The sequence below is a fragment of the Pagrus pagrus genome, assembly GCF_965226575.1.
Source record: "Pagrus pagrus genome assembly, chromosome: 16".
NCBI lineage: Eukaryota > Metazoa > Chordata > Actinopteri > Spariformes > Sparidae > Pagrus > Pagrus pagrus.
In genome coordinates, this window is record NC_140200.1 from 12,680,557 (window position 1) to 12,692,056 (window position 11,500).

Genomic DNA, 11,500 nt, shown 5'->3' on the forward strand with positions numbered 1-11,500 from the left:
AATGATGCAAGTGAGGGAACAGATCAGTCATAACTTGACAGAATTCATTAGTGGTGTGATTTCCACCACTGTCAAAATCCCCAAATTATGCATACGGTGGATGAGTGATGGATTTCGCATTTCGCAAAGCCTTTATTTATTGCTTTATATCAAATCTAGAGTCGAAGTGGAGAGGACATTACTACTTTCATCACTGGTGCTGGGGTGAGGTCAGAGGACAGTGTGGAAATGTGCAGCTGCACCTGCGTTTAATGTGAAAAGCATCTTGAAAGATGCCAAAAAATGTTTTTAAATAAATCAACCAAATATTTTTGTGCTCCAGCGCACAATGCTCAAATCACCAAACATCTTTGTTTGATGATTTGAGCAAGATAGTCAAAAACATTTGGTGAGTAAAGCACAGATTATTGGGTGAGAGCTGTGCAATGTTTTTTTTAAATTTTGGTAGACTCAAAGGAGAATGGCAACCAAACTTCAAAAGATATAAAATAGGGCAGCAGGATTTTGGAAAAAAACAACATTGCAATATTTTGGGGTTTTTTTGCAACATAAATTGCGACATGAAAAATTACAGGGAATTTCACCAGATAACCTCAATAACTCTATTTGGAAATGCATAATTATTCTCGAATGATTCCGATTTCATAGGAGTTTTTCACGAGTTTTGCTTTTGTATCAAGCTGCAAAAGAGTTGTAGCATGATGTGTTTGAGTTGATTTACCTTACTTGTCATTCCACATTCTGCATGTGACTTCCGCACATGCACACATTGCAATGTCGATGCTGAAACGATATATTGTGCAGCCCTATATTAAACATCACACCTTTGGGAATTAATGGAATGACAGCTGTTGCAACTGCAACACTTAATATGGCTCTTAAATTAAAAATAAATAAAGCAAACACCACTACTATACAAGTTCCATCACGATTGATACGAGTAACTTTAATACACAAAAGAAATTTGTCATTATGAATTTTCTGCCTACTGGATGAAGTCAAATTCACAAATGAAAAAGTGGGTAAGTAACAGTTATATAGGTTTAACCTCTTCCACACGGCATGCACCAACACAACAAAATGGAAATTTCAGAACTTGGACCACATTCAAGTGGGCACAGTTAAATGACATTTCTGCTGCGCTTCAGTCACTCTCTGTGGGGATTCATCCACTCTCCCCTCCGCTGCCTTATGGAATGCTGACACAGCACCTTGCTCCATCTGACCAACAGCTACACCCACTAAAGGAGAAAACGCAACCTGTGTGCAATCTCCACCGCCATGTACTGATGGGAATATTCATATACATGGCCGGCAATCGGCTCCGATATTACTCTGCTGACGTTTTCAATAACAAAATAAATGTGCTCAGTGAGTGCACTGATGGTGGGAAACTTTGGAGGGTAAAACAATGGTGAGAGATAAGAGCAATGCCTGAGAGTGGAGTACTGATATGCTTTGACGAAGAACAGCAAGGAGATCTATTGCAGAGTGTTTAAAACATGAGCAAATAACCATATACAGCTCTTACTTCCAAAAATGTATTCCATCGATTAGTCCTCCTGCTCCTCTTTTTCTAGTTAAAACACTAAAATCACATGCAGTAGAAAAACTTAAAAACACCCGCTCCAAGTAAGTTCAAAGACCAGCAGCTTCAAGGAAACTGTTCTGCCCCTGACCTGCAGCTTGGAAAAATAAAGTGAAAAGAAAACTACTGAGCCTGTAGTCTTCACTCATACATTTGTAAACCAGAGCACACTATTAATAAAAAAATATGAGTTGCAGTCATTTGCATTCCCCTGCATTAGAGCTCAACCAATACTGTTTTTTGGGGGACAATGTCAATACAGATATTAGAATATTAATATATGGGCCGATATTCTTATATAGACAGAATATACATACGTAAACACACATTTTTTGCAATGATCCCTCAAATGTGACATACGTAACAGAAGCAGGATATTTTTCACATTGTCGGAAATTACATTATTGTACTACAACAGTAAACTTTGAAGGGAATTTAATAATTTTGCATTACGCCCTATAAAAAAAAAAAAAGAAAAGAAAATGATGTAGGTGCATATCAGACGACACATACGCTGATACTGATATGTCGCTAGGGCTCTACCCTGCACCTCACATGAAAAGGATTGAGGTTTGAGCAGCCTGTTTGAAGGGGATAAATGGGATCAATAATCTATCATCACAGGTATAAATGTAGAGAAACTGATGTTGTATTTCTTTACAGTATAGAGGATGATTAATTAGAAGAGAGGTGGATAACTAGAAGAGGTGTGGAAATTTCTCGATTACAAAATCACAGACATGGAAGATTCTGCATCGATGCAGAGAGAGCATAATCGAGAGCCTGCAGCTTATGTCGATTGTTGATTGTCTGGCCTCAGCTGGACAATAAAATTACGTCGCGACGTTGCGCCCAATCTTTAAATGGGGGGCAGACATTAGGCCAATGTTACTCATGTAGGAGGTATATCGGAGGGGGGCAGAGATCAATGGCGAATGATAAAAAAGACTCAGTATTTTTAAAAACAGACATCTCGGGGCACATGTCGAATTTTATGAACTTGCTGGGAAGCACAAACTGGACGAGACCCACGTTAGCCATTTTCACCTGAAGCTAACGTCTGCACCCATACATAATAACTGTTACAGCAAGCCCAGCTATTCAGCCAAGATCTGAAGAGGCGCTGTCAACTTTGCCATCCAACTCTGAGAAAGGTATGTGCAGCAGAGTCAATAAATGCCTCATCTTAAAGCCGCCATGCGAAAACAATATTATTGTAGGTTACAACACATCGTGGAAGGCACTGCAATTGTAAATGTTTTGTTTATGTACTGAAAAGATGCAGCTTTTTATCTTGTAGACTGCTGTAGTCTGACTATTGGAAGGACTTTCTGAATAAAAGGGGAATTTAAAATGATGAAAAAGTAGTCATGTGCAGATCTATGAGGATGCCATACACCGAGATGCATCGCGAATCGTTTTTCATTTAAATCTTTGACAGCTGAATCATAATCGCATCGTGAGGCCGGTTAAGATTCACACTTCCAATGACTCGATGTGTAAAACAACAATTGTGAGAAATTCTGCTTTTGCTTAATCAATAATCCTAAACTACTTCTGGGGAGTCAGGAATAACAGCTACAGTTAAAGGACAGTCAGATAACACTGAGTTGGGGGCATCACTTAAAATAGACATGTATGAAATATTTAGACTGAAATAAATAATGATCAAGATGCCATATTGAAACTTTTACAATGACTTGTACTAAGATTAGAAAAGCATTTTTACTAGAGTAGGGAAGATCTAACGTGCATTTTCCCATTAATCCCCTCTTACCTCGCTGTTGTGTCCTCTGAGATTAAAGTTCACTCTCTGCGGGGTTGGCCGGTCCCGTCTACAGTGGCTGGACGTGAACGTGACCCCGACAACTCCTCGCCCGTTCCCGGTAGCGAGCCAACCCTCCTCGTAGTAGCGCTTCCTGCACACCGGCTTCTCCTTCTCGCTCTTGGGCACCCGGCCCTTCCAAGACAGGCACAGGATGTTCGAGTCGCTGCAGAGGACCGGGCCATGCTCCACGGCGGCGAACATCCCCGCGGATCTCTGCACCCCCCGTGGATAAAATAAAAACTACCCAGAGGGAGGTCGGGGCGTCTTCTTCGGAGGGGTCGGTGTCGTTATGAGCGCCTCTCCTCCGCTGAGGTTACTGGTTCGGTGTCGGGTGTGAGACAGCGACAACGGTGCATAGTACTTTTGTTTTCTCTGCTATCTCGGCGATTTGTAATACTGATTAAAAGTTGATCCGTGAAAACGTCTCCAAAAGCACAAATGAGGTCACAAAGCTGTGGACTTTAGCATCGCTGGAGTGAAGATATCACACTACAAAAGGCACTCATTCAGGTCATTTTGATGCGTTTGATCACCTTGTTGATGCTGTTTCGATGACAAAGGCAACAGATGAGGAAATTATTTAGAAATCCATCACTGTGGCAGAATCCAAACTCATATCAGCTGATGACCAAACATCCACATGAAAAAGAAAAAAAAAGGAAAATCTTTATCTTGTAAACTCAGCCATCCCAGTGCCTCCAGTTGGTAAGGTTTCTGTCCAGTTCAGTGTGTCATCTCTGGGTTCCGCGTCCTCCTCATACGACCCCGGCCGTGTGTGTGAGAGGAGGAGCAGGGACTCCTCTCCATCAGCTGTCAGCCCGCAGGAGAGCCGCTTCTCCCGGTAACGTCATCACGTCAGCCTGTCTGCCTGTAACACCCGCCTCGGGGATCCCATGGATGACTGCTGGATACAGAAAATGGGATGTTTTTTTTAATCACGCTGACGAATAAACAACCGTGTTATTAAAGCAAATGCGGTTTTAAATCGTCCTCCAAGCTAAACGATATCACGGTACAGAAAACACTCACCTGCCGCCCACAGCCGTTAATTTAAATATTAATGCGCTCGCCTAAAATAACCCCTCACTTACCGCCACTTATCACTTCATTCGAGGACTATCCTGCTTAGCGGAAGGATATTTAACTAATTGCTGAATTATTTAGGAGACCATGTATCATTTTTAGCTCGTGTTTTATAATGCTACACTCGTGTACCAAAGCGGCCTCTCGCGGCTAAACGATTAAATAAACAGTAAATGAGGTAAAGAACAAAACAATGCGATTAAAAAAAGACGAGAAAAAAGAAAATTAGACTGTTATAATGACAAAAAAGCCAAAGAGGTGCGACGGACAAGACGGACAGACCAGTGGGCAGTTAACGTAGCGTCACGTTAAGAATCGTGATGCTATCTGCCAATAAAAGTGACACCCGATTGACAACTGTTGTATAGGAATATTTAGATGTCATTATGAGGAATTATAGTATCCAATAAAGTATGGACAAGCTTCACCCCAAGAGCACCCCATTTATAAAACACCAAAAGAAACACACCAGAAATGCTAGTCTAACGTAACGCTCAGGTAGAGAAAGAGCCAGTCATAGTAACGCTACTAACCTACACTCATTTTACTGCTGAAGCCCGTGAGATGATGCCAAAATAGCCCAAAAACACCCATCACCGTGGGCTACCATCTAGCCACAGCTAGCTAGACCCTGGATGTTGGATCGAGACAGAGAGCTCCGTGGGCTCCGATGAAAACATGTCAGCAGCGGGATTAATCTTTCCTCTTGATTCATCTCCTCTGTCCAGTTAATTCACGATAATCTAACCAGGAATGCGGCTAACGTCCCCTCCACGAACGAGCCAGTGGGAGCTAACCGGCTAAGCGAACAGCTAGCTAGCTGAACCTGAGCCACCATCAGCGGAGACTGGCTGCGTCCATCCGCCGCTGGCACTCGTCGCTAACAGGCTATGGCTAGCACGTTAGCTCTCTGTTTATGCTAACGGATTTTTTTTATACTAGCATGTAGCTCTTCGAATTAACCGCAGTTCGTTGGCGTAGAGGACAAAGTGGCAGAATAATATCAGACCTGTTGTCTACAAAGCCGGAGAACATCAGTGAGCAGTGAAGCGCTTACCTCGGCTCAGTACCGCTGCTGCTTCCTCTGCCTGCAGCCTGCTTCTGGACACTGCCAGGGCCCGACTCGAGAGCTGAGTCACGTGACAGGCACGTGATCACACCAATTAAATGATCGCAGTTCACATCAGTAGCTGGAGTGTTTTAACTTTAATCTTATCTTCTTTCAAACGAGGATGAAGCGATGTGTTTCATCTGCAAACTAATCAGTTGTTATTACTGGTCTGCCACAAAAATAGTAAGCAGTGCTGGAAGAAATATCCAGATCCAAGTAAAAGTATCAACAGGCTGCATCAATGTATATATCTCCAATTAGTCTTACATGAGGAAAAATATATATGTATTAGTAACATTTACTTCAAAAAGCATAAGATTGGGAAATAATAAGTGTTGTCAAAAGTTGTTTTTTCCAAATATATTGAATGATGGAGTGATACAATATCTTTGAATTGTGTATGTGTGCAATGAAAATTAACCTTTTCACACAAAACATTCTCAAGGAAATTAAAATAATCCTTCTTTGTGAAAAATACAACCAATTGAAATATCTTAAACATATTTCAGAAGATAATGGCGCTAATGCAGCACCAAATAACTTCTAGAAGTAACAGAAATATATTAATCCTACGCTACACACAATCATAATTTTTTTGCAAAAATGTTTTTTTCTTTAAATAGTGAAGGTATTAATTTGATATTAATATATTGTAATAATTTCCTTATTGTAAAACATCTATTTAAATCAATACATGTTGCAAATTATCCTTACGGTTTTTTGAATGTTCAGGCAATATTTCAACCCAATTCAACGAAAAATAAGCAATTGGTGACTGTTAGAATAAACATACAAAGAATCACTATAATGATGCAATGTAGGAGTATAGAGGTAGAATTACTTTTTTTTTTTTTAAAACAGAAGTCTTTACATTGACTTTTTCAGGAAAATCCTTGACCTCAACTATGAGGTCCTAGCTACATTTAATGACACAAAATTTTAATTCTGTATCAGTGAAGGTTGAGCTAATGATACAGTTAGACTGGTGGGTCACCTAATCCACGACATGATGGATGCAGAGAAAACAAAGCACACACTGGTGATTATTGGAATGGAGGAAGGACTAAATAAAACAAAACAAACTTCAACATATTCAATGAAACTTTTAATATGTAGCTTAAAGGGGCAATATCAACCACCTGTTGAATTCATCCTCAAAACAGACAGCATATCGGCAGAGTAACCACTAACTGCTGCAAACTTTAGCTAGTTAGCTCAGTTAGCCATGCAGCTAGCAGTCCAAACTGGGAAAGCGGGGTAATTTTGGTGTTTACACTACTAGCACGTGAGCTTTAAAACAAAGCAGGTTGGGGCTAGCTGGTTAGCATGATAACTTCAGTGTATTTCTTTTCAATGCAATACATAGACCTCATAATGTCAGAGCTGTACAACCTAAACACATTCAGACATTCTGCTGATGGTTTTATTTCATTTTTTTTAAGGTTTTCAACTCAAATTCTTACACATTGCACCTTTAATACCCTGAAATGTCTTTTGCAAAGCTGTAAAAACTGAAGTGAAAATTTGTATCTCAATCTTCAAGCCTCATATAGACATTTTTTGCTCTCTTTTTTTATCTAATATTTACTTGGTTTGATGTCTGCATTGGATAGGCTACCTGATATACCTGTTTTCTCTGTCATTGTTGTAAATTACATTCTCTATATGACTTGGGTTATTTGCCCACAATTATATAAAAGCTATCTATGTATATACATATGTACATTTTAAAAATCTGTTTATAATAATGAGGGTGCCAGTAGCTCCTCCAGATGTGGTTGTAGCACCCAGTTGCCACAGTGGTAGTTCACCCTCCAGGACACAGGGGGGCAGCACTGTCGAGGTACTTTAACTTCTGTCCCACCTTCTTCATAAACATGGCTGCTCCCATGGCTCTCAGGCGAGAATTATGTTCTCTGGCAAGGATATTTCGTGGATTCTCACGCTTGGTACGGTATCTAAAGTGTTTGTTTTGAACATTATCTGTGAACTATTCACCAACGTGACAGTTCAGTTCATGAGAAGTAAACATTAAGACTCAGTTTTTGGTCAGAGACGACAGTTGCAGCATGGTGGTGGTCAGACAGTAAATGTCATCTGTAAATATCTATTTATGTGTTTTTATCCACAGGGGCCGAGAGCTTCGGCCGCATGTTCAGCTCACAGTAAATGTAATATAATCAGGTAAGCTGTAGTTTTTCTTATTCTATTCTATTTTTCTATTAGTTTACTAATATCGGTAAAAGAAACACCAGTCTATCGTGACTTTTAAGCTTTTCTACAGTAATCAACCAGGCAGCAGTTATCATTACAACCTTTTAATTCCAGAGGAGTAAATTAAATCTACTTGTTTCCTCTTTTAAATTGTCAGACATTGTGGAAGCAATGCAGCACATGTTGTTTACCATTAGTAAAACATGTAAATGTACCTATATGAGGCATAAATCCATTTTTTAAACCACATTTTTGACTGTAGTATACTGCTTTGTAATGTGTTATACAGTAAGTGCAAAGAAAATCAAACCTAAATGGTATATTATAATGGGAAATAAATCAATAAAGACAAAAAAAATCCCACAGTTATGTATTCAAAAGTGAAAATTCGTTCAATATGTTTTTGTTTGTTTTATTTTACTGGCTCTTACACATGCATAACATGTATGAATGTAATCATTAAATGTAAATTGGGGTTCAAAAACTGTCAGCAACACTGAGCCAAGAGAAATTTCACTCAATTTGCAGAGTGTATGTGGCTCTATCTCTAAATAAGTTAAAACATCTGAAAAAGTCTGTTGCACTTCCAACATTTTACATATATTCAAGACTCAAAACAGGATTGAGTGTCAAGCCAAAAGCATACTAACTACTGTATAAGCAGCTATCTCAAAGTAAAGTTAAAGAATCATTTGTGCTAAATTTTTATTTTAAAAAGACGTGTTAATACGTAAGAAATTATTCACCGTTCTGTCTCTGCAGGTCCCATCTCCCACTGACATCCAGCACTTTCTTCCACACAGCAACAGCGCTCCCATCAACACCTTCATCAGTGAGTCATCACTACACTACACTACACTTCTTTATTCATCTGTTTCTTTCACCGAAGACTTTTTATAGTAGTTGAGTAATAAAGGGATACATTAGACTTGTGCACATTTTCTTGTTTCTTTGCAGATCACCGTCACAGAAGAGCCTGATGTGCTGTATCAGAAGGTGTCATTGATGGTCAAAGGTCACGACAAGGCCGTGTTGGACAGCTATGAACTATTTACCACCATGGCAGCTAAAGAACTGGGTATCACCATCAGCAACATGTGAGTACTAATGCAGTCAATCTGCCACAAAAGACTGCTATCCATTATATCTTTGTCACTGACATCGTTTTGATTCTCCTCTTCCTCTGCCACAGCTCTGAACCTCGCCAGGACATGGAGAGGTTAACACTCCTGAAGTCGGTTCACATCTTTAAAAAACACAGGGTTCAGTATGAGATGAGGACACACTTCCGATGTATTGAGGTGATGAGCCTATGTTTGTTCAAGTAAAAAGTATTTAGGTTCCTTCTAATTGATCAGGCTTTATTGCACTGGGAACTTTGTGCTGTCCTTGCAACTTACAATCAACCCGTTAGTAGCCCATTTGTTTTAAAACAATGTTATTTACACCCCACAGTGATTTGTGATGAGGTCAATAGTCTCCTCTCTTGTTTTGTAGCTGGCTCATATAACAGGCAGCACAGCACAGGTTTACCTTGAATACATCCAGAGGAACCTCCCTGAAGGTGTAGCCATGGAGGTGACAAAGGTAAGTTACTTCAGAATCAGTTGTACACCAGCTACGCTCCCACCTGCTCAGTCTAATTGTGCAAATGGCCTGAAATAATGCTTTTATTTTCACCCCTTTTATTTGTTTTCGCAGACTGCCATAGAGAAGATTCCAGATCACATCCTTGAACCCATGTGGAAGGACCACCCCATTGATGACAAGCCCAGCCAGTGAATTCAGTGATGAGCAGCAGATATTTGGTTGTCATGGACTCATGAAGTGCTCAACATAAAGATTTCAGCAATATCATAAACAGAGTTGAACATCACAGAAAAAGGCCATATATCGAACTTAGTCATTATTTCAACATGTAACTTGTTTTCATTGTCTTTTCTGAGGCAACAATGTGGAGTTAGCTGTATGTTTTTTTTTTCCCAATAAAATAAATCGAGAATTTAATGTCAACTGAACTCACCTTTTTTGTGCTGTTATTTCACCAGAATTGCAATTCTACTTTTACATTAATATTACAAAGTTTTGTTAAAGGGGCACTGTGTAGTTTTGGAGAAGACATTTCCAACGTAATTTTTAAATTTGCAATATTAAAGGTAAAGGTAATAATACGAACAGAAATGTTAATCTTTTCCATAACCTCTTTTCCATTCACCTTTAAACTGTCATTATTCTGTATAAACATATATAATCTGTAGGAAATAATACCAACACACAAGTGATTTTCTTTGTGTTTATTGAATAGTCAGTGCACAAAAATCCTTGAAGGCGAAAAAAAATAAATGAATAAATCACAGAGCAAACATTCATCCTCAATCTAATTTCCTGTTCATAGACCCTATATATTTATCATAGGACATTAGTATTCAGGACTCACCCCTCCTTTTCCTATATCAAACTGAGCTGTCATACAGAGGGTGACTATACATACCTGAAAATATATGTATAATTTACTTAAACTAGTGCTTTTGATACTGAGGTAGAGATCATATGAGATACCGTAATTAATTCACATAAGCACTATTCATAAGGGTGACTTTTCACTTTTAACAAGGTAATAGTTTTACATTACATTTTATGACTTTTGAGTACCTTTTACAACCCTTCATATGAGACCAAAACAAGTCAAATTAGAGAGGTGTTGTCGTGCTTCAGCCCCAGTCTTGAACGGTTATCAGATATCACTATGCTTGCCATGTTTCAGACCCTGAAGCTTCAAAACTTTTATTGGTACAAATAAAAAGAAAGCCCCGAAGCCTCATAAGGCTTCATCCATCTACCACTAACAATACTATACTTTAACTTTATTATTCACACCTGTAATTTTCCTACTGATTCCAAATGATTTCCTGACACTTATCAGTGCAATAATATTGATTTATAAACTGTCTTGTGCTGTATACCCCTCGCTCCTTACTCTCTGTTCTTTCACAGTACACATGTACTTCCACGACAGTTGAGCGCAAATCTTCTGAACTACATTTTCTTCATTTTAAGCCATTAATGATAAAAAAAGATAAGTACCATAGTCCTCTGTGTCTCACCGTCTTCAGCTTCCATCCTGAAAGAGAGAATCTCCAGGCATCAGTGAGGGGGGGAGGATTTGGGCATAAGACACAAGAGGAGGCTCACCTTTTCCAGTTTTCAAGCGAAGAGCCGGACCTCCAATGTCACGCCGCTGGTGAAGGAGGGGAGAGATGTGAGGGAGGGCCTGGGTTCCTGGGGCCCGGGAGGTTAACTGTACTGTGTGCCCCCCTTCAGGAGACAACAACAGTCAGTCTGTTATAATCAACCAAAGGGAGAAACAAGAAGGGACTGCAGAGACTGAAGAGGCAGCAAAATGTACTGAGAGTGCTGAAGAGATGGAAAGAGACAGACAGAGTGGGGGGGGGGGAGAGCCAACACCTGTCTGTGGCTAATTTGTGAAACAGACTAGCTATGATGAAGTTCTGCAGCCATACTGGAGCTATCTGCAGATAATTAAATGCTCTTTCATCTACAATAATAATGCCAAATCATTGTTTGTGCCAGCAGTTCATACAATACAGAGAAACAATAATAAATGCCTCTTCGACATTCAGAAGGCCTAAATTAGCTTGCAAAATCTTAAGAGCTA

At 39.5% G+C, this 11,500-nt stretch overlaps 2 protein-coding genes across 5 annotated transcripts in view; one reads left to right on the forward strand and one right to left on the reverse strand.

Moving 5' to 3' along the window:
• tulp4a (TUB like protein 4a) overlaps positions 1 to 5,634 on the reverse strand; it is a 32,637-nt gene extending 27,003 nt beyond the window's left edge. For 2 of the 4 annotated variants that reach the window (XM_084376729.1, XM_084376726.1), the window contains exons 1-2: positions 5,557 to 5,634; positions 3,366 to 4,320 (exon numbers count right to left, since the gene is read on the reverse strand). In XM_084376729.1, coding sequence (XP_084232855.1) covers positions 3,366 to 3,617 — 252 coding nt within the window. In that variant the 5' untranslated portion in view covers positions 3,618 to 4,320; positions 5,557 to 5,634. Of the gene's footprint in view, positions 1 to 3,365; positions 4,321 to 5,032; positions 5,512 to 5,556 lie in introns of those variants that run through there. The other 2 variants (XM_084376727.1, XM_084376728.1) reach the window with 2 other exon arrangements.
• Positions 5,635 to 7,462: 1,828 nt separating this feature from the next.
• On the forward strand, positions 7,463 to 9,842 carry mrps10 (mitochondrial ribosomal protein S10). The gene is made up of 7 exons (XM_084377217.1): positions 7,463 to 7,559; positions 7,742 to 7,794; positions 8,587 to 8,656; positions 8,782 to 8,921; positions 9,017 to 9,125; positions 9,322 to 9,411; positions 9,526 to 9,842. The coding sequence occupies exons 1-7, from the start codon at positions 7,488 to 7,490 to the stop codon at positions 9,604 to 9,606; spliced, it is 615 nt and encodes a 204-aa protein (XP_084233343.1). The 5' UTR covers positions 7,463 to 7,487; the 3' UTR covers positions 9,607 to 9,842.
• The last annotated feature ends 1,658 nt before the right edge of the window (positions 9,843 to 11,500 follow it).

What these genes read in the sequence shown, in the direction of transcription:
- mrps10 (XM_084377217.1), top strand. Translation starts at nt 7,488, where the DNA reads ATGGCTGCTCCCATGGCTCTCAGGCGAGAATTATGTTCTCTGGCAAGG. An exon ending in TCCCATCAACACCTTCATCA is followed by an intron (nt 8,657 to 8,781) that starts GTGAGTCATCAC and finishes GTTTCTTTGCAG; the next exon opens with ATCACCGTCACAGAAGAGCC. An exon ending in TAGCCATGGAGGTGACAAAG is followed by an intron (nt 9,412 to 9,525) that starts GTAAGTTACTTC and finishes TTGTTTTCGCAG; the next exon opens with ACTGCCATAGAGAAGATTCC.